Genomic DNA, 23,792 nt, shown 5'->3' on the forward strand with positions numbered 1-23,792 from the left:
AGCTTCAGTGAACTAACCAGGCTTTAATAATTTTCCAAGGACAGCATATCAGCAAATATTTATAAAATCAGGTCAGGAATCTGGACACAACAACAGGGGCTTCTGTCTAGGACACAATAACAACAATCAGAATTTACTCAGTTTTGACATCCTGCTTATTCCTCTCCTTCCACTGCAAACAAGCACAGAAAAAATTCCAATATTTTCACCTGATCTACACACACACACACACACACACACACACACACGGAAAAAAGTATATAAAAGAGAAAGAGATTCTTTTAAAAAAACCCACAGTGCAATCAAATCTCAGTCACACGAGTTACAAATATTGTATTTAAAGAAACATTTTAAAGCTTCAGAAACAGGGGACCAATGAGCCCAAATCCTAGCAAAACAAAAGTACTTTAATAGGCTCACAGTTTAGAAAGGTTACTTTTTGGGCTACAACTCCCAGGATGCCCCAGCAAGCCAGCATAGGGAATTTTGAAAGTTATATATATATTTCTAGAGATGAAAAGAATATTCTAAAATATTTGGATGAATGGGAGAAAAAAGGATTTCTGGGGGCTGGAAAACACTGACAAGGGAGATACTAGAGATGTAGGAATCTTCTCAGCTTAGTACCGATTCTTCATGAAAAACATACAGTACTTTTTGCACAAAAATAATGGTATACCAATACAAGTTTCCCATACAGAAAATATGAAAACACAGTACATCTCTCTGGAGAAAATGCCATTTTCTGGACAACCTCTCCCCCATGTGCATTTTTGGCCCTGATTTAATTACTGACTATAAATAGTTCTTGAGAACTGCAATTTTCAAGAACTTTCTTGCAGTGGAGATAAAAATGGTGAAGTTATTCATTCATGCCTCCCAAAAAGGAAGTTACAATTTTTTGCAGTACTGCTACAAATGTTAGCATATCCTCCAATGTTTCAAAAATGAAAACTGGGATACGTGGTCAAGCAACATCAGAGTGTGGTCATGATGGGAAAATGAGGAGGAGCACAGAAGTTAGGAGAGGCTGCATCAGCTTGCTTTTGTTTGAGCCTACTGGGAAGAGCAAGTTTCTACTCCCTCTTCTCCTTTGTCCCTGCTAAATTAATTGAGTGCAAACTACTTTTGCAATCTGGACTCAGCAACTGAAGTGACCTGAAGAGAAAATGGGGGGAAGTGGAGGAGAGAAATTGCAAGCAAAATTTGCCACATGTATAGCCAAAGGCATTTTAATTACTGTCCTTTTTTAAAAAAAAGACTTTGTTTGATACCATTCTCTTGAAACAGAGGATTCAGATTGCATAGCTGACGTTCAAGGCCAAAGATGGATGAAAATTTGATTTGATGGCTATTTTAATGAAAGCTTACCAAATTCTCAACTCCTGAATCTACACACAGATCAAACGTCAGCAATACAGTGATATCTGTTCCTCCTCAAATGTTGTGGTGCAGTTTGAAAATCAAAAGATGTATATCAAAAATGCATATAATAGTGGGAAACTGTGCATGAAAACACCCATTTCTCCATGTCTGGTTGAGATGCTTCAAACCATGCAATTAAAGGATATCTTGTAGAAAGCAGGATTATGGAAATCTGTCACTCTCACATTCTCCTATATTCCAAATATTAAACTTCACTTTTTCCCACGCTGAATTTGAAAAATTGTTATTTTTCATAACTTTTTCAAAAACAACATGTCTGTACATTGATATTGGCCAAATTCAATAAATTTAGCTTTGCTTGTATGGAAATGTCCATGCTGTACTTGACTGCCATCTCTCCCTCGCGCGATATACATATTGGGTAAGAGAAAGAGAAAAGGATGAGTAGCCTCTGAAAAAAAAAATGAGTACTCAACCCTAATTCACCAGCTATACATTATTCAGTTGAGAATAATTAAAGGGGAAACCCTAAGTTTAAGAGCAAACCACACAACGCTTTAGGCCTGAATGGATAAATGTTTCACTTTCTGTTTCTCTCATGTTTAGATTTCATGTTCTATACCAAATATTAAAAAATGTGCACATTTGGGTATCTTTTTTTAAATCACAAGCACGCTGAAATGAAATGTTTTGTCATCTCTAGCAGAAATACAGTTCAAATCATTCCTAAACTAGACAAAAGTGAAGGACATAGAGATAAAATATACTTCAAAATAATGAAGGCACTTCAACAAAAGTTAAAATTTTGTACACATATAGTTCAAGGTTCCCAGACTGCTTGAAAAGTTTGAATGAGGATACTTTAAAAAAAAAACATGCAATAGTCAAACTCTGGGTACAATACATTCAAGAGAGCAAGCAAAACCACATATGGCTCATAAACCTTTGCAGTGACAGTTCCACTAGCCCTTTGAATCAGCTGCTGGTAGATTTCCAGAAATAATAAGAAATAAAAGCTAAATTTAGTGCTACCAAAGACAAGGGATGGGAAAATCTTTTAGATCTGCTTCCTTCCACATTCAATTTATTTCTCTGAAGATGCCAGCCACAGATGCTGGTGAAATGTCAGGAAGAAACTCTTCTAGAACATGGCCACATAGCCCGAAAAACCAACAAAAAACTATGGATGCCGGCCATGAAAGCCTCCGACTTCACAAATTAATTTAAGCCTTAAGTATGATTTTTTTTGTGTGTGAAATTTTGATAAACTCTTAAAATATGAATGGGATTAAATTCTCCCTCATCTGCACTAGCCAGCTCAATAGGTACACCGTTCTCACCATGGACAGGATTATGTTCTATTTGCTTGCCATATATATGTCTTTCCACCAGCAGGCAAAAAATAAAAAATAAAAAATGTTTGGCTTTTAATATGATGTGGCAGACAAAGATTTTAACGGGGGGATATTGTTTCTATTTTATTGTTTTATATGTGTTTTTAAAATTCGCTTTTAACCTGCATTTCCGTTTTGTACCTTCAAGTTGTTTCCTATGTATGGCAACCCTAAGGCAACACTATCATGGTGTTTTCTTGGCAAGATTTGTTCAGAGGAGATTTGCCATGGCCTTCCTCTGAGTTTGAGAGAATGTGACTTGCCCAAAGATTATTACCCAATACAGTGGTACCCCGGGTTACGAATTTAATTCGTTCCGCGGCGCCGTTCGTAACCCGAAAGATTTCGCAACCCGAAAAAAGGCTTTCCGCTAGCGCTTTTAAATTTCGTGCCAAAAAGCGCCGAAACACACCGAAAAAAAATTCGTAACCCGAAAAATCTTTCGTTACCCGGAACAGTTTTTTCCAAGCTAACTTTTTCGTACCCCGGAAATTTCATAACGCGATCAATTCGTATCCTGGGGTACCACTGTAGATAATAATAATAATAATAATAATAATAATAATAATAGGTTTTATTTATATACCGCCCAATCACTGGGAATCCGAGCGGTTTACAATAGAGGGGATAACAGACAGTTCCCTGCCCACAGGCTTACAATCTAAAAGACACGACATAAAAAGAGAAGGGAATGGTGAGGGGGGGAGGGAATCGGGTCCAGCATTCTTCTCTCCCTCTGAGGCCTGGACCAAGGCAGATGGACCGGAGGGAGGGCTCTTCTTCTTCAGGCTAGCCCCTGATGGTACTGGGCCAGCCTTCTCTCTCCCTCAGAGGCTGAAAGATGACAGTTAGGGAGGGAGGAGCCTCCTTCTTCAGGCTAGCCCCTGATGGAACTGGGCCAGCCTACTCTCTCCCTCAGAGGCCGAAAGATGACATGATGTCCATGGCCAGGTGGAAACTTAAACTCTGGTCTCCAGAGTCATAGTCCAGTGTTCAAACCGCTAGTGTTTTCTAAATAGAAGTTTGATTGAATTTGTGTTTTAACGTTTGAACTACATTTTATTCTTAAAAGATTGTACACCACATTGGATCCTCTATTGGGAGAAAGCCAGGATATAAATTAAATACATTTTATACCATTATAAAAAGAGCTGGCTATTGGAACTTAATATACAAATCACAGACCAATCATGGTCAAATATTTGGACTCTTCTCCACTTTAAATTTAAGTTAACCTACTTAAAGAATGCTCTCTAAAAGTCATTCATAAATAGTATCTCACTCCCATAAAAATAGCAAAAAATTTTAGGAACTCTTTCTCATTATGTTGGAGGGAGTGTGCCCAAATGGGGTTTTATTTGCACATGTGGATATCTTGTGAGAAAATCTGGAATTTTTGGGACACTGTAATTAAGATCATAGAAGAAATTACATGACAAACAGAACTCCTTCCCCTACTGTTTTGTTACTATTTGTTTTTATTGATGAAACACAAATGATTAATTGGACTATTTCTTGCACTAACAAGAATTGAAATTGCCCCAAATTGGAAGACAGGAAATGTTAGAATGGAAAATTGGTGGACTAAACTGTGGAATGTGATGTTGATGGAGAAAATTTCTGATTCCTTATATCACAGTAATTCTTCTTGTTTTTCATTTGATTAAAAAAATGATCTTTATTTTTCAATATATCAATGAAATGATGGCTCCATGCCCTCCACCTGCACAACATCTCAATTTTTGGTCTGAAACTGTGATAGATGAATAACACTATTATCTCTTATTTTTCTTTGTAATAGTATCTGGTTGCTGGCTTCAGGTTTAACCTTGTAATCACATTTTCAACCTGAATTTTGTAGTTTGAAATAAATAAAAAACTTTTATTTATATCCCGCTTTTCTGTTACAAGACAATCAAAGCGGCTCACAACATATTAAAATCCACATTTACAAAATTATGTCCCAAATTCCCACCCTTAAAACAGGATTAAACATGTACAATTAAAATATCTATTAAACACACACACACACAATATACGAGGACAGAGTGGTGGGCTAATACATGATGTTTTTGATATCACAGTTTGTGGCAGTTGTAATGATGACTCAAATGTTGCTATGTATTTTGTAATTTAAAAATAAAATCAATCAATCAATCAATCAATCAAAATATACTGGTCTGAAAAGATGGAGATGTCAACCATAATTCAGCACTAACATGTGAATGCATATAGATTTAAACCTTAAACTGAAAACTCTGGGGCTGCTTAGTGAACTTGATAGCTTTGGTTTCTCCCATCTGCATTTTCAAAACTGGAAGTACTTTTCATCTTGAATATGAACAACAGCATCTAATTTTAAAATAAAAAAATGGCCTGAAAATGAAATTCTTCTTACCAAAACTCACATTTTCTTTCCCATATACTGTATCAGTAAGTATTTTATCATATTCTATATGTTATGAAATGTTCTGGGAGACCATTTGCTGGGTATTTTATATCAGAGGACACTCATGGCCTTATAGCTTTTTATCTACTCATCTATACAGCAGATACACAGAATTTTATACCAACTCCTGGCAATCATAAATGACAGCCAGTAAGCTTCAGAATATGAAATATAGCCCTCAGAAGATTTTAATGTGACGCACAACAGTTATATTGGGCAATGTAAATGTATCTTAAGTGGATTATACCATATAGCAGAATCTGCATGACAGGTTTAGCTGCTTAGCAACCTACACATGAGATAACCAGCTAAAATGGATTACAAACCATTGATTATCCCAGACAACCATAAGATTCACCAGCCAGTCAGGCTAATGTGCATTCTAAATCACATGTGACACATTTTGCCCCTCAAGCCATTGTTAAAAGAGAAATTTAGGGCTACTGTCCATAAATCAGCTACTGCAAAATTGACATGACATAGTTTGTCAATGATACTTGTACATAGTAACTATTTGAGAGATGTGAAGTCGAATGCTTTCATGGCTGGCAGCCATAGTTTTTTGTGGGTTTTTCAGGCGATGTGGCCATGTTCTAGAAGAGTTTATTCCTGATGTTTCGTCAGCATCTATGGCTGGCATGTTCTCTGAATAAACTATTCTAGAACATGGCCACATGGCCCAAAAAACCCACCCCCAAAAAACCTATCTGAGATATGTTTTTGCAAACAGAAAACAATTTTATCATACTGATATACATACTTGCTTTTCTAAAGTGAAAGTGTAACAAACATGTGATATTAGGTGTCCTCCACTTCATCATCCCCTCCTCTTCCTCTTGAGCTGGATTTACAGATAAATATTTTATTTTTTAGTTACTTTTCTATCTCACCTTTCATCCAATGAGCTCAAGGCAGCATGCATGGCTTTCCTCACCTTTGTTTTTTCTTCACAGTAAGGAATTCTTCACAATTGTGAGGAAGATCAGTCTGAGTGAGGAAATGATTGACCCAAGATCATCTACTGAATTTCATGGCTCAGAAGTGACTTGAACATGGGTTTTCCAAGTGTAACACTCTAACCATGTTGACACAATAGGTATCACTTTTGGCCTCAGGAGTTGGCACCCTTGAGAGATTGTTAGGGCTGTAGCATCTTTTCAGAGGTGATATCTTTACTCGGCCTCCAGCTAGTGACTGTGAGTCACTATTTTAAATGTGTATGAAAGTCCTGGCCATTGATCGGGGCCACCAGCTTCTGACATTGATGGACCATACATAGTGAGTGGCTATGAGTGTAAATTTGGAAGTCTCCAGTCATAGCCTCACTAGACAGCTAAGCCACAAAGTCTCAGCCTCATCCTAGTCTCCAAACAAGGACCTCAGAATACTCAAAAACAACCTGCCATATGAGATCTTGGTAATGAAGATTGAAATCATGCATGCAAAGGACAATGATCACTGATATAACTCTGTTAAAATGTTAAAGAGTTATGGGTCTGTGTAGGGAATATCACTATCGTTACAACATATTAGAAAGAGATGTGGATTAAGAGCAACTTTCAAACACTGTGATAATCCCCCCCATCCTCCCTCAGCTTAGAAATGCAACTTTACTAAACTCAGCAGACCATCAAATTCCTTACATGCTTTTGTGATGGTCTTTCGCCTACAGTCCATAAAGGGATTTCATATCAGAAATCTTAAATGAGGAATCTACTCTGGAAAAAAAATGAAGAACAGGAACAGCAATGGCTAGATTTCAGCCCAGTTTCAAGGTAGACAGAGTTAATTTCATAGAAAGAAGTTTGATAATAAAATAAAAGAATTATGTACAGCTTCAACTACATCTTTTTAAAAAATAATCAAGGAAAATTCATTGAATTTTTATACCATGAAAATCTGTGACAGCAGCCACATTGACATAAAATATTAATCCAGAAATCTTCAGACTTTTATCTTAGTAGTAATGAGCAAATGTGTTATATGCTTCCCAATCACACATGTTTGGCTTCTCTAGCAAGTGGGAATGTCTAAAGCAGGGTTGAACACTGTGTGGCCTGCCAGCTGTTGCTCGACTGCATGTCCCAGTATTTTTCATTAGATGAAGCTGGCTAGAACTTATGGGAGTTTCAGTCCAACAACATGAAGTACAATTGGATGCAAACCACAAGAAAGAAGATTCCAATTAAAGCTTCAGAAGAATGTCCTGATGATAAGAGCTGTTTTACAGTGGAATGGACTACCTTGGAAAGTGATGGTCTCTTCTTTGTTGTATGTTTTTGAACAGAAGTTGGATAACCACCTCTCAGGGATGCTTTACCTGTGGATCCTGCACTGGCAAGAGGTTAGACTGGCAAGTCAGGCCTCTGCCACTAAGCAAACAGATTTTGGAGTTCTTCTTAGTCCTGGTGGTCAGTTAAGAGCTGTCCAATGCACAAACAACTCACATTCATACTAGTGACTTGGTGTGATATTTTTTGCATTAGTCTGACAATCTGAGACTGGGAAAAGATTTGAAGCATAGAATCAGAGTTGGATGAGACCACAAGAGCTATCTAGTCCAACTCCCTGCCATGCAGGAACACAGAATCAAAACACCCCCCCAACAGATGGCCATCCAGCCTCTGTTTAAAGACCTTCAAAGAAGAAGACTCCACCACTCTCCAAGACAGTTCTATTGTTGAACAGTTCTTACTCTCAGGAAGTTCTTCCTAATGTTGAGGTGGAATCTCTTTTTCGGTAGCTTGAATCAATTTGCTCCAGGCCCTGTTCTCTGGAGCAGCAGAAAACAATTTTGCTTCATTCTCAGTATGACACCCCTTCAAATACAGTACTTAAACAGGGTTATCATATCATCTCTTAGCCTTCTCTTCTCCAGGCTAAACATCCCCAGCTCCCTGAGTCTCTCTTTATAGGGCATGAAGGCTAAGGACTAGGGAAGTAAATTTTCCTCTGTTGCTAACCTCATTGCACAGTTCTTATTGGTATGAGGGTGATAATGGGTCATGCTCATGGACATGATTTACTTTCTTTGCCTCTGCATTATATAAACTTTGGCAGTTCATCTTTTATTGGCCTCATTCTGGAGGTTGGGTCCCCAGTTCAGAGGCACCATTTAGCCAGTGATAGGAAGTTTAATTGCTGGCTTGGAAAAGTCTGGGTAGAATTGTTTTGGGGCCAAATTCTACCATTACTTGTGAGGAGAGACTGGATTTCAGTTAAAGGATTGGGATGCTTATCTGCTGTATGCCATCTCCTACATCATTTACTACCAATAAGCCATATGCTATAACAGTAATGTTTGTCAGTGTTCAACACCAAACAAACTGTTGGCAAGACCTGTAGGTGCAGCTGTTTCCAATTTCACTCAGCTTTACTATTTTATGGGCATCTGAAAGGCTATAATTTGCCCATTACTGGACTAAAATAACTTTAAAAATTATATAACAGAAAATATAGTATGGAAATGCTTGGTTCCAGAAGTATTTAGGATTTGGGGGTATGATGAAATATTTGCATAAACATAATGAGATATATTGGAGATGGGACCAAAATCTAAACATGAAATTCATTTATGTTTCATGCATACAGCCTGAAGATAATTTCATACAATATTTTGATAATTTTGTGGATGGAACAAAGTTTGTGTGCACTGAACCATGAGAAAGTAAAGGCATCACTTTTTCTGTCGTCCATGAAAAAAGTTTTCAATTTTGGATTTCAGACAAGGAAGACTCAATCTGTAGTACATCCAAACCCAGACTCCTTGCTATTCTCTTATCACAACAGATTCTGCAGCAGAATTAATAGGTGGCTTAAAGATCCTGGTCTGGGACTGACATTTAAAGGAGAGGTTGAAAGTAACATGAAGCTTTTCTAACCTGGTTAAGACTTCTGGTTAAGTGTAGAAGGAGCAGATCAGCCAATGTACACCTTTACAGATTACCAATTAGCCAAACTTTTTCTTGGTTAGCTTTTGTGTGAATGGAGCCAATGGATTTCCAGAATCTTTCATAACCCTCTTAAAGTGTTACATTAATATCAGAACTTCCCATATACAAAATGGCAATCTACCTGTCTAACACAAGTGTCACTGCTTTATGTCCATGTTCATATTAAACATGGGCACAAATGTCATTGAATTTGGCATTCTGTGCACATTTAGCATTAACATTTTCATACTTCCTCACACATGTTACTAGGGGGCAAATCCTGTTTTTCTGTCATTGTGCAGTCCTGATGTGCACACAAAACAGCACTTATTTAAAATGTGCACAGCTAAAAGGCATAGAACTGAAAAATGCATTCTAGTCCAATAAATGCACCGTTAGGAAATATTTTAATAATGCACACAATATTCAATAATGGAAGGGGAGGAAATCCTTATGTGAGTTCCAGTGGAAAAAAAGATCTGAAAGAAAATCCATATCTAAATTCAGAAAAAATAGATCCAAATTGAATTTTCACATTCTTTGTTGGTACAGCTACATTTATTTTAAAGTAGTTCCTTTCAATATTTGTACATAATTATGTAACCAGCAAAGAAAGAGAGAGAGAGAGAGAAGTGAAGGATTTTTTTGTATCTTTAGTGCCATCTTCTGGTACGTGGGGGGGGCAATACAGAGAAGCTATTAATACATTCATTGCAATGGTGGTTAAATCAGAATATTTGCTGGTGGACTGCGTAATGCCTGATGCACTGGAACCAAATTCTGTTTTTCAAAGTAACTTTTTATAGCTAATGCTTTTTTTTTTACACACTCAGCACAATGCACAATAATGGAAACAAATCCCATTACAAAGTTCACACTAAGACTAAAATGTTCTACAAATGATGTACCAGGGATGAGCAACTGCAAAGGTGACAGGGCTATTTTACCACCATCCCTACCACCAATGGGTTGCACTGTTGCATTCTGGCATGTGAGAAGTGATGTTGCTTCACTTCCTGATGCCACTTTGGGCTTTTAGTTTAGTTTAAAGGGGATTGAGGGTGCTGGGGAAGAAGAAAATAAACTGCAGCAACTGTGGCTGGTTTTGAATAATTTTGATTTGTTTTCCAGTAAACCATCACCCCAATATCAGTGTTAAAGTACTTTTTTAAAAATTGGGGGGGGGGGGGAAATCTAGGAATTTGAGGGTGTCAGGGGGGCACAGTTTGGAGTCCCAAGGGCTGCATGTAGTGCATGGGCCGCACTTTGCCCATATCTGTGCTATAGGAGGATGTGAATGTGAAAATTCCCATCAAAATTAAAAAAATAAAATTGGACAGCAGTGCAACTTTCTATGAAACACATCTTGGTAGATACATAGGTCACAATTAAAATAGCCTCCCCCACCCCAGTGACTTCCAAATGTTGTGTACCACAATACTCATCAGCCTGAGCCCTAGGAATCACCTTGGTGACAGTTCTACTTTCATTTCAGGGCCTGAGTTAACAATGGATTTTTATTAAAACCTTTGGGACCTAGCTGACACACTTTCAAATATAAAGTTGTGCAGTTTTAAACTGTTTAGAAAAAACACCTCAAAATGGAATTTGAAGAAACAGAAAAGAAACACACATTCAAGCTAATGGATGGAAGCTTGCCAAACAACCTGCAGTACAAGTTGTACTGCAAAAACAACCAGTATCCTCAACCATTGATCAGAACAGAGAATGCAGTAAAGAAATCAGAAAAAGACTAGTAATGAGAAGGGCAGCTGTGAAACAGGATCCTAAGGAGTAAAGATATACAGCTGAGCTCTAAAGCTAGAATTGTCCAAGCCATTGTATTCCCCATCACCATGTATGGATGTGAAAGCTGGACATTGAAGAAAGCAGATAAAAAGAAATCACCTCAGCTGAAATGTGGTGGTAATAAATAGTGTTGAGAATACCATGGACAGCCAAAAGGACAAACAAATGAGTCATAGAACAGATCAGGCCCGAACTCTCCCTGGAAGCCAGGATGATCAAACTGAGGCTGTCGTACTTTGGTCACATCATGAGATGACATGAAGCACTGGAAAAGACAACAATGCTGGGAAAGGTAGAGGGCAGCAGAAAGAGAGGAAGACTGCATGTCAGATGGATGGACTCAATCAGGGGCCTGAACCTACAAGACCAGAGCAGAAAGGTTAAGAATAGGGGGTCATGGTGATGTCTCATCCACATGTTTGCCATGAGTTGAGGTCAACTCAAAGGCAGCTAACAACAAGTCTCAGCCATGGAAATCCACTCCAGGGAAAGCTAAGAAGAAGGCAACAGCAAATTTCCTCTGAATCAATCTTACCAAGAAAAGCCTAGAATAGGACTGCCATACTTTGGATTTGACTTGAAGGCACATAGCAACAACACCAATTTTGAAGAGAAGGGGAAAGGACTCTATCTGTCTCCACATCCACTAACATGGGCGGGATACAGACGGGCAGGGGAAGACGTCTTGGAGGTGTATTCTGCTGAATATGGAGCCTCCAGACAACCCGCCCCGGGGGTGTGGCTCAGGTGTATGGGGTTTCCACATGGGGGGCAGTGAAGACGCCTCACCTGGGGCCGTTTCTGACCCGCAGTTTCCATACCGCCGCCTCGGAGGACGCTGCAAAGAGAGAGGCAGTTTCTGCACGGGCGGCCAAAAACGGGGCTTTTTTTTTCTTTTGCCGGCTGGCGGATGCGCCGCTGCGCAGCTGCGGCGCTCAGCACCGGTGGCAGAAAGCCTATGTGCACATTTAAAGCGCCCAGGCCCCTTTAAACTTTTTCCCTCGCCCTGCCCAAGAACAATGGTGGTCTCCTGCCAGCTGGTGATCAGCTGGTGTTGGCATTCTTGTCCGCTTGCACATTGATAGTGTCACCAGCATCGTGGATGCCTCCTCTCCTTTGGTCCCCACGCTCTTGCTGAATCTGCAATGCACAGCCGCAGCTGTCGCCGCTGCCACCGCTGTCCCCCTGCCATCCCTCATCACCTCCCTTATACATATGTAAATATTTAAAGTTTTAGGGGTTTTTTATTGTTAGGTGAAAATGGCACAGGAATGTGTGTAGGGGTTCACTTTAAATTCCAAACTTTCCCCAGTTCTAGCAGCGCATGCGTACATGTTGCTCTAGGGTTAGGGTTAGGGTTAGGGTTACGAGTCTTAAAATGCGCTGCAGCTGTGCTGCAGCTTCCACACCTGCATGGCAGCTGACGCTGCAATTAAAGCCTGACTGCAAACTGCGCATGTTCCAGGACCCCGACTCATTATGCAATGCAGCAGACACGGAGCTTTTAAATGGGCAACTTAAATTAGCAGCGTAGCAATTCTGGCGTACCGGTGCAGCAGCTCATAGACGGAGCTGCGCATTTGCGCAGCATATAGAAAAGAAGCGGGGAAAAGCGGCACCTTTTTAATGCCGCTTCTTCCCACTTGGGGCGTGCGGGCGGCGTGTTCATGACGGCATTCAGGTAAGGGCCGTCTGAAGGCTATACCTTCATGACGTCATGAACACACCCCTTTTTGCCCGTCTGTATCCTGCCTAAGTTTGTACTAAAGAGCTTAGTTTGGCATTGCTATCAGTTTGGCAATGCTTGGGCTTACTCCCGACTTTAACGCAAGCTTGAGCCTGAGCTACCATGGACTATATTTGGAGGTTATAGGAATCTGAAATATCTGAAGGCCAACAGGTTGCGAAAAGCTGTTAAAAGTAAAAGTGAAGGTTTCCCTTTTGGCAAGGTTGTCAAGTCGTGTCCAACAGTAGGGGTGTGTGTACTCATCTCCATTACTAAGCTGAAGTTCCAGCATTGTCAAAAACAACTCTGATCATGTGGCTAACCTGACTGCAGGGGACACTGTTATCTTCCTGCCAAAGTGGTACCTATTTATCTACTTGCACTTTTTCATGCTTTCAAATTGCTAGATTGTCAGAAACTGGGATTAGTGATGGGATCTCACTCCATCCTGTGGTACTTGGGCCTTGAACTGGCAATCATCAGAGTCAGCGGCTTAACTGCTGAGCCACCGTGTCCCATTGTTAGAGTAAGGATGACATATAAATGTGTTTTCAGTTCACGTTCCCTTATAAATACATCCCATATCATTGTAATTTGGATAATTATTGTTTTTACCACAAAAAAATTCCAAAACCATTTCTACAAATATCCATCTCTAAACATTGTTTCACCCCCTCAAAATATGTATTGTAAATGTACCTTATGACATTTTAGAGCTGAGAACTGTCCTGTAAATTTTTAGGATATGCAAAAACCACTAGATAATTAGGGTTAAAAAAAAAAACACTGCAGAAATAATCCAGTTTGAGATTGCTTTAACAATCCTGGCCCAGTACTAAGGAATCATGGGAATTGTAGCTTATTGTGGCATCAGAATTCTCTGACAGAGAAGGCTTAATGTCTCACAGAACAACAGTTCCCAGGGCAGTTAAAGTGGTCTCAAACTGGTTTATTTCTGCAGTGTGTTTTGGAGCTAGGTTAAGGTCTGTACATTAGTCCGGAAGATGCAAATGCAGTCAGTTCATAACAGAACTTACAAAGATCCCTTTACAAAATGTCAAGAGACATAAATTTTATTGAGGTATTGATCTTAGATAATATATGTGATAATTTTACTCTCAAAGTGCAAGTGAAGAAGAAAGTCAGATATCCCTGGAAAAACCACTTTTTTTTAAAGAAGGGTTACATTTTTTCCATTCAAACATCTGAAGCATAATCCAGGGAAAGATTCTTCATGGTTATATTCCCAAGAAATTACTGGGAATCCAAATTACACACAATCAAGTCAAATTTTGCTGCCTTCAGCTAAATTTAGGCCTGGTACAGACTGGTACCGATTTTAGGGCTCGGGAGATCAGAGTATCTGCATGCTCCTGAGCCCTACCGTGCTCTGCCAGTGCTGTCATGGCTCGCCTCCATCCACACGGGGGCCACCATGACGATGTATCCATGGCGCAGCATTCAAAGGGCACCATCAGTATGTCATAGGTGTGTGCGAGGGTTTGAATGGCGCCTCACATGCACCCTAAAAAGAACCTGCTGGGAGCGGGTTCTTTTTAGGGCTCCCGGAGGCCGCACCGTTTGATTGCTGCAGCCTCTGTTGGAGGCAGAAAGGGATTGCATCTCGCCACCCCTTTCTCTCCGTCTGTCAAGCCCCTTAGTTGCTAATTTATGATGGACTTTGCCCTATCTTGTTAAGTCTTCTTTCCTGTCATTTTAAGCTGCTCAAGTCCTTTATCATTCTAGCTGATCCAGTTTTGTTTGACACTGACTAAGAATGAGAATTTTCATCAAAGCCTGACTCAGAACTGAGTCCAGGGAGTCTGAAGCACTCACATAAAATCCTGATGTGTTTTTTAAAGCCCTCACAGCTTTCTTGAGTGCTCAGATGATGCTCTGTAAGAATCATAGAGTTTGAAGGGATCCTAACGAACATCTAATCCAACTTCCTGTTATGCAGGAATACAGTCTAAAACACAACTTCTGTTTAAATACATCCAATGAAGGAGAGTCTATAATTCACCAAGGAAGGATATTCTACTGTCGAGCAGCTCATAAAGTCAAGAACATCTTCCTAATGTTTAGGTGGAGTGTTTTTTTGTTTGTTTGTTTGTTTGTAATTTGAATCTACTGGTTTATGTTCTAGTTTCTGGAGCAATGGAGAACAAGGTTCCTTCATCTTCTACATGACATCCCTTCATATATTCAAAATTGGCTACCGTATCATCTCTCAATCTTGTGTTCTCCAAGCTAAACATAACTAGCTCCCTAAGTCATTCTTAATAAGCTTTGGTTTCCAGAACTTTTACCATCTTGGTCACCCTCCTCTAGACACATACCAGCCTGTCAATATCATTTTTGAATTGTGTTGCCCAGAACTTGACATGATATTCAAGGTAAGGTCTGACCAAAGTAGAACAGAGTGCTATTAGTAATGTCCTTATCTAGGCACTATATTCCTGTAGATGGGGTCTGGAATTGCATTGTTGTTTTTTGGCTGCTGCATCACACTACTGATGTATGTTTAGCTTGTGGTCTACTAAGAGCCTAGATTATTTCAACATCTATTGCTGTCCCACCCATACTTATCTGACATAAACATGCCCTGGTTGCTTCAGTTTGCTTTCATAAGTGCAATGTACCTGACAGGTGTGGAAAATTATGGCCCTCCAGATCTTGTTGGTTTTCAGCTTCCATGAGTTTTGGCCAGCATGCCCAATGGTCATCAGTGATGGGTACTGGATTCCAATAAAATCTGGAGCATCACAAAATCCCCATCTGTGTCTCAGGATTTAAGCTTTTTGCTTTTTTCCCTCTGAAAGCAGTACCTCCTCCCCCACAAAAAGAAAGGTCCTCCAAATCAGCTGTACATATGTTATTATTTCCTTCATCAAACAGATCACAGGATTACTTTTCCGGATATGCATCCATTTATTTATTCCATCCGATTTATTCAGCATAAGTAATACTGTATTTCTGATGCACTTCTCTGAACTGTCTTTCATGGACTAGCAGATAGATTCTTTGTGGAGGACTCCAATTCCCAGAAGCTCCAGACAGCATGACCAACACAGGTATAAATCTTTATAATCATTCACCCTTGCCAGTAAGAAGAAATATTTAGTTAACCCACCTTGGTCTGGAAGCAGCAGTAAAGTTGTGTTAAGTAGGGATGTTTCCGTGCTAATGCCAGAATCCGTTTTTCTGTCATCGTGCAGTCCACATCATCATCTTGCAAGATGACATCTTTCTTTAGAACTTTTACTGCATATACTTCATCTTTGCCTTTCAACTCAGCTAGCATTACCTAAAACCAAGTAAAAAAATCTCCATTAATTTACTCATCAATGTACCTATATTTTACAAACTGAACCAGGCAAAATCAAATGGAAATGCTACATACAAGACAATATTAAAAGGAAACTAAAAAGACTGCTAAAATGCACTGGTATATACTGGTGCAAACAATCCAAGGTAACCCAAGCCTCTTGCAAAAGCTAATTTCCCCAACATCTGAAATATGCTGACTATTGTTGGGGATCTCCCAGTTCCCCATCCCCACCCCCATTCTCTGGGTAACAAATTAGACACAATGAGGTGATCTTAGATGATACATTTGAAGTATCATGAAAGAGCTGAAAATTGTTATTAAATTTGTCATTATTCGGTTTGATCGCCCATTATGGAGAAGTGATTAAAGGATACTTTGCCAAAGGTTCCAAAGTAATTTTGCTAACTTTGGATACTACACAGTTTAAATCGGGTGGCTGTAGGTGGGGTCATCTGTTACTCTGCCTGAGGAAACAGAATGTCTTCAGCCAGTCGCAACTGTAGACATCTCAGCTTTACAGCTACGGTACTTTAGATTTCAAATGATCACCATGCACCTTGTTCAGAAAAGTAGAAAATAACCAAGTTTCACTACAAGCCTGCAGCCCAATGGAGCCAAGAGAATGAGATTCAAGACTGCCACTTCCATTATCATTAAATCACCTCTACAACTCCTCTTTATGGTGTAGCAGTAGGATGCTGAATAAATAGACTTTTTCATGCCTTGTTGAGTTTGCATGGCTGACAATTTGAAAAACAAAACCATTTGACTTTCAAAATCAGGGAATGTGAAGCAAGGATTGCCTTCAGGGAGAATAAATGTCATCCCTCCTACAGAGCACTTTCTACACTCAGGTACAGCAGCAGAGGACACCGACTGTATCTTAGCATTTCAATTGACACACCTACTTTCAACTTAATAAACATAATGCAACACTGACATTTTAAAAAATAAAATAAAGTAATCCAATTTAGAAATGAGAGCACTCTACACAAATTTAGGCTATATAGAAAATACACTGGTATCAATTATGACTAGTTCTTTTCAGTGCTAGGATGCCATCTGTTACTTTTTTAAAATGTTCAAAGAACCATCAAGTTTTGATATAAGGGAACTTCAGAAACTGTTACTTGTGCAAGGAGACTCAAGGTTTGAGCAGGGATTTAGATCCTGGTTTGCTGCACCTAAATCCTTTACATCAAGTGTGTGTGTGTGTGTGGAATATATGCACAGCTACCCAGATCTTTTGGACTCCCATTCTCAGAAGCTCCAGACAGCATAACCAACACAGGTGTAAATCCTTGTAATCATTCACCTTTGCCAGGAAGAAGAAATATTTAAAATAATTTTCTCCCTGTTGCAATTACTCCTTCAAAACCCCACAGTTTTGACAGCTATAGGCAGATTAAGACAGAGTTCAGCACACTCACCCAGAAACACACACACACAATGTGTGTGTGTGTGGGGGGGGGGGTATTCCCAAAGATGGGATTTTCTGCACAGGAAGATGTTTTTCCACAGAAAAATGTGGATTTTTCTTGACACTCCTGGGAACTCTCACTCACTCTCTCTCTGTGGTGTGAGTTTGCTTGTGAGTGAATGTGAATAAAGCCAAGAAGAACACAGCTGGCTCAGAGGACATATTGCTATAGAAGAGAATTCTACTTTGTACAAGCAGATGTCTGTTTTATGAGAGGGTCTCCTTTCCCCCTTCCTTCTCTTTCCATCCTGTAGCCCTTGTCAAACATGCTTCGTTGGCCTTCTAGAGTAGATTTTGTGTGGGACAAGGCAGAATTAATTCATGGAATCAATTCATGCTCTCTTGATAAAACCAATCCTACCAGCAGAACATGAGCTTAGCTCAATTCTGCCTTTGGAAAATGTGCATGGTATAGTAAGGTTGGACCACTTCTGGTAAACTGGTGCTCATTTTTGTCCTCTCCTAGTCCTTGGTGGGTCACATGCTCTCCAGCCCCTTCACCATGAAAAATGGTTTGACTGAAAATGATAACTATTTCTGGCCTAACACCGTGACCAGGACCAGCTGGTGATTTGGAGGGGCAGGGCCAACGATTCCACTCCTGGATCTGTGACTGCTACTTTAGCAGCTGGCCCTAGATGTACAGGAACTCTCTTGGTGTAAAACCTCTCTGTGTACAAGGTCCAACACCAGGATTGCTCCTGCAGTACTTGGAAATAAAGCTATAAAACTGAAAGGAAATTCAGCTCCCCCATCGGGAAATGGATCCACTGGTGGGTCCTGCTCAAAGCAATTCTGAAATAGCCTTTAAATCAGGGGGTGGAGAAAATTCAGCCCAGCAGTCTGCCAAAGTCCACCAACCTCATTCCATCTTTTTGGAGGGATGAAATTGGTATGATTTTCAGGTGATTTTTTATTATTTTTATTTTATTTTATTTTGGTATTGAAAACCATGCAGGAAGCCTCCATCACCATAAAACGAGTGTGGAGAAATAGCTCCACAATCCCTCCAGAATTCCTCACCATCTTCAAACATCTCTGTTATTGTCAAGAGTCCCTCTCAAAATGATGTCTGGAAGTCACAATTTTGAGAAGAACTCTGAAGAACACCAATATTATTGGGTAAGTGTGGCCTGCAAGTGTGTCAGAAGGGACTGGTCCCTGCTTTAAATAGCACATGGCCTTTCTGAGACTTCTGAGGGAGCTTTATTTGCCTCCACCTCCTGCATTTGTTTGTCATTTCTTCAGAAGCCTGTTGGCCCTGGGGGTCATGCTACAGATCCTGATAAACTGCACCATACTTACTCCTACACTGGCTCTAGCAGGCATCTGCAGGAGCATTCACAACCTCCCTTGTTCCTTTCATCACGGAATATTTTAAACACAGAGAACAAACAAAAGGCTATTCACCTTCCCAAAACTGCCTTTTCCTAACACTTTGATGAAGTTAAACTCTTCGAGGCCCATGCGCTTCGTCTGTGGTTTGACCTCTCCATTTTCCCCATTCTCGCCAGGAGTGTTGAGTTGGTTGTCAGTTGAGGTTGTTGCTGCTCCCCTGTGTTCTTCTCCTCGGTTATCAAATGACAATGCTTTCCTAATGTTATTTTCAAGCTCTTTAATTTCTGTGAAAATATTAAATCAATAATGAAAAGGACACAAAGGTAGATAGGTAAATTTTTTTACAGAAATCACAGCTGTGTCTGCTATATTATATAAATTCTGGAGAAAGCAGAAAAAAATGAGGGCTTGGAAAAAATGCTCTTTTTGATTACAACTCCCAGAATCCTGCAGCCAAGAGTATCCATGTGGGCATGAGAATCTGGGAAGTTGCAGTCCAAAAAGATAACTTTCCCAATACCATTTCAGATGTTTTTCCAGCCATTGTGCCTGAAACCTCAAAACAGGGGTGGGGAACATGCAACCTTCCAGATGTTGCTAGGTTGCAACTCCCAGCGTTTTGTACTATTGGCTACATTGGTTAGGGTTGGTGGGAGTTTGACTCCAACAGCATGCAGTCCCACCACATTATTCCCACTTCTGCTTTAAAAACAATTGTTGTAACAAAACCCTTGCCACTAAGGACTGTGGTCTCTTGAGGTTTAGTTTAACTTCCACTTTTATAATTTTTGAGGTGTCAAGGGAGCTGGAAACTGTGGGGCCTTGTGGGAAAGTGTAAGTCTGAGACGAAAGGCAAACTAGAGGAACTGAAGCCCATCTAGGGCCTTTTCACACTATACAATTATAGCACTTTGATTCTGTCTTAACTGTCATGAGAACATCCTATGGAATTCTGGGATTTGTAGTTTTGGGAAAAGTTTAGACTTCTGAGCCAGAAAGCTTTAATGCCTTACCAAACTATGCATCACAAGAAGTAGCCATAGCAGTTGAAGTGGAATCATAGTGCTTCTGTAATAGCACCCTTTTCCTTCAAGACTTCAAGCCCAACTGAGTTCCTATTTCTGTTTGTCTCGCCAATCATTGTTGTTGCCTTTCCAAGTTATGGAAACCTCAAAGTGAACTTATCATGGGGTTTTCTTAGCGAAATTTCTTCAGAGGGGTTTTTCCATTGTCTTTGTCAGAGTCTAACTGTTCCTTACTGTTGGAGAACCCAGTATGTATGTTGTATGTGTATGTGAGAGAGAATGGCTTTTCCATTCTAGAACACTGTGAGAAATGTCAGGCTCCCCTTTTTCACACAAATACTTTAATGGTTTACCCTTAAAGCTCCTAGTCATAAAAGCACCATCTGGTTCTAAACAACCATTAAAGGGACAGAGCTTGTGCTCTCTTTTTAATGAGGTTGCCTTACTCTCTATGAGTTGCTGCTAATGGATCGCATGTCCGTGGTGACTCCTTTCAGGGTTTCTGTCCACACTATCGAAGGTGCTGAATCTATTTTGAAGATAGCACCCAGCACCTTGGATAGCTTTTTAAAAAGGGAAAACACAAGCTAGGTTCATCACTACACTGCCACACAAGCCACAAACTGCCACTAGTGTGCATAGAACAGCTCTATATTTGGAAGAACCACGCTATGACCCTGACTTCATCAGCATCAATATGTTTCTTGTGCTAGCCAAGGCTATGGCAAAAAGCTTAAAATACACAAAACTTTTAAGTTAAAAAGAACAAAAGTAAAAAAAGCACTCCATAATTTAACACACAGTAGCCAAAGTTATTGCCAAGCTAATATAGAAGGTAAAACATCTTTCAAGTTATAGGTAAATTTCTAAGTCATCTACATGAAATCAATTTAATACTTTGAGTTTCCATGGCAATTTGTGGCAATTTACTCTTACTCTCTCTTTCTAATCATTTTTGCAGCCAAGACAAAAAGGGTCACTTTATACGTTACATAGTCACTGGTTTCACTCAAAAGAAATTGAATTGATCCTACAAGAGAGTTTCCACTTCCATTTGTCAGCAAGGGTGTTAGAAACCTGTCTCTGGGGTTGCTACGCAAAGGACAAATTAGTATGTGATGCACAATGTACTCCACCGGACATTGGCTGCAAATACATAGTCTGTTTTCAAAAAGCACCATATCATGGCATCCATCAAAAACTGTGGTTATTACATGAAATAGCTGTTTAGTGAAGACAATTTGTAGGGTAGATGGCTTGAATTTGATGAAATACATGTTTCTAAAATGTTCTGTTTTCATAAAAGAGAACCATGGAGAGAATTTTGAGATCCTAATTGATAGTAGATCCTTTCTTGAATCTATCCAAAATAGCCAGTCCCTTAATTGCCTCTTGTTCATGCACAAGACAGTTTAGCTCAGGAAAATTGTAACTATTTAGAAGTGTTTGTAACCTCAGTTTCCAATACTGATTGTTATTTATTTCCATGTAATTTCCACAGTGCTGGAAGGCGGTCACTTGATAAAGTGGCAATTTGTTTGAAAGATCTTAACTGGGCACAATCTGTTCTTGTTTTAACTCACAGACAACAAGATTCAGTGTGCAAAAAATGCTGCAGGAGCTCCGGTTGTAAGATGATGATGATAATAATAATAATAATAATAATAATAATGTTTCCTGTTATTTTCTTTGCTAAATCTGAGTTGAGTCATTCCAGTGCTTCAGTTCAATGAGAAGAGCACAACTGCAACACCCTGTCTTTTTCTAACTCAGTGAACACATTTCATGGGTAAAACCAGAAAGAGCTTATCAGAAAGATCAGCGCAGCAGTCCATCCTTTGACAGATCTGAATTAACAAGCTAATTTTGACTTCTATAGCCACTTTGGATTCACTTCCCTCTTCTCTTCCACATTTCTTTCTCACAAGTACCAGGCAGTATATGACTGATTCACACACAACAATCCCTCGCAGCTGCTCATTCCCTCTTCACAGACTCATGCTCTCAACATGGCTAAAGCACAGCTAAGCAGACCTAACCTGACATGGCAGAGAAAGCTATGAAGGGTGACAACAACAATGTGAGATTATTGTAGTATTTATGCATTCATAAAATAAAAGTTCGTAAACCTTGATCACATGGGGATGTTGGTGCTGACTTTGACCTGTCATCTTCTGGTGAAGACCCAGGAACTGGCGGTTGAGATTCTGCACCTGGAACAAGCTAAGAATAGACCAACAACAGAGATACTTAACCACTGCAAGGTGTTCTTCTGATACAACTTTTATCAGTGAGCAAAGAACCAGAGCTAGTGTGCGGAGGTGAAGCTGGTACAAATTACCATGGTCCAGAAAGTCCAGAAAGGGGCCTGGAACCCAACTATATTGCACATATTTCTGTCTTTCTCAGGAGTGTCATTGGTTGCCCTTTTTTTTACACCTAGTGTAAAATTGGTGCATTCCAAAGAAAATAATAATAATATACAAAATTCTGTTTTTTACAAAATATGAAAGATGTTTAGTTAGCCCATCCTTGCTGCAAGACAGAGCAGGACTGGGGCCCAAAAGAAGAAAAGGAAGCCACCAGTGAACAAAAGGAGTTCCAGTGTGTAGAAGTGGAAGCAACCACAGGTAAAACACAAGTCCTCTGATAATGACAACAGTGGTTGGAAACAGAGAGCTGTAGGTCATCAGCCCACTGTGGCCTCAGCTGCTGGAGGAAGAGGAGGAGGAGGAGATGGGGAGCTGCTGCTCTTCCTCCATACCTCCATGGATGACCAACTTTCTGAATTCATTACCAACTTCTTTATCTCCGAGAGCAGCCACAGCTTTTTGATTGGGATTGGCTGTCAAGGGGCACAAAACACAGGAGGGGAGCATCCTCTGAGTGTGGGTCAGAGAGCAAAGTTGGACAAGATAGTGGTTGTAGGTAGCAATGTCTTAGTATTGCTTCACTTCCCATAAACACATGAGGGAACAAACAAACTTTTTCAACCTGAAAAGCTTTTTCACTGGAACTTGAACCCACTCTCAGAAGCCTTGGAAAAGATACTATTCCAAATAACAAAGCATCTACACAAACAAAGGAAGACCACTGAACACATTGAATCACCAGTTCACTATAGTTCAAGATTAGAAAAGAAGTGCTTGTATCCTGATTGTCCTGAAAACATACGGTAACGTGTTGGAGAACATTTTATTTTGAGCACATTAAATGAAACTATGATTTCCAAATATATAAATAAATCTTGATAAAACTCTATATAGCCACATATCACTAAAAACCAAGATACATAAGACACATTTTTGGTGACCGGCTGTCTGCCTTGAATTCTAAGCCTAAATTACTGATTTATATTCCACCAGTATTAGATGCAGTGTACTGCAGGGCCTGCATAGTCAAATGCAACATCTTTTCTTTCATTACAGGATGAAGAATTTATGAAACCCCAGTCAGAAAGAGCTAAGATCCACAGAGGAGGCTCTCTAAGGACAGCTGTAAGACTATAAGAGGCAGAGGCTGAAAATACTATATATACCTACCTGAGAGAAAATTCCCACATTATTCAGTGGGGCTTTCTTCTGAACAGACATATAAAGGATTACATTGAAACTATGTGGTCCTCTTGGTACTGGTATTACAGTGTGTATGAGATAGACCACAATTTATTTATTTTTGCCCCAATGTAAAAAGGATTACCTCCTGTGAAGCATTTTTGCAAACATCTGATGAATTGAATTCTCTTTCTGAAGAATGTTTTCTCATTGCATTTCCATCATTGGAAGATCACAGAGGGTAGGGAGGAACATCTGGCAAGCAACGATCTCATGCCAGTTTTTCAACTAGATAAGAATTATTTATGTTCACATGTGTTCCCACAAGGGGACATCAAAGTAGTGGCTTTGATGTTTACATGGCTTTG

At 39.8% G+C, this 23,792-nt stretch overlaps 1 protein-coding gene across 1 annotated transcript in view; it reads right to left on the minus strand.

Moving 5' to 3' along the window:
* PRKCE (protein kinase C epsilon) overlaps positions 1-23,792 on the minus strand; it is a 454,557-nt gene that overhangs the window by 85,241 nt on the left and 345,524 nt on the right. The window contains exons 9-11 of the mRNA XM_042455912.1: positions 22,000-22,093; positions 18,918-19,129; positions 15,830-16,003 (exon numbers count right to left, since the gene is read on the minus strand). Of these exons, the coding sequence (XP_042311846.1) occupies positions 15,830-16,003; positions 18,918-19,129; positions 22,000-22,093 (480 nt within the window). The remainder of the gene's footprint in view (positions 1-15,829; positions 16,004-18,917; positions 19,130-21,999; positions 22,094-23,792) is intronic.

Source organism: Sceloporus undulatus, chromosome 1 (assembly GCF_019175285.1).
Source record: "Sceloporus undulatus isolate JIND9_A2432 ecotype Alabama chromosome 1, SceUnd_v1.1, whole genome shotgun sequence".
Classification (NCBI taxonomy): domain Eukaryota; kingdom Metazoa; phylum Chordata; class Lepidosauria; order Squamata; family Phrynosomatidae; genus Sceloporus; species Sceloporus undulatus.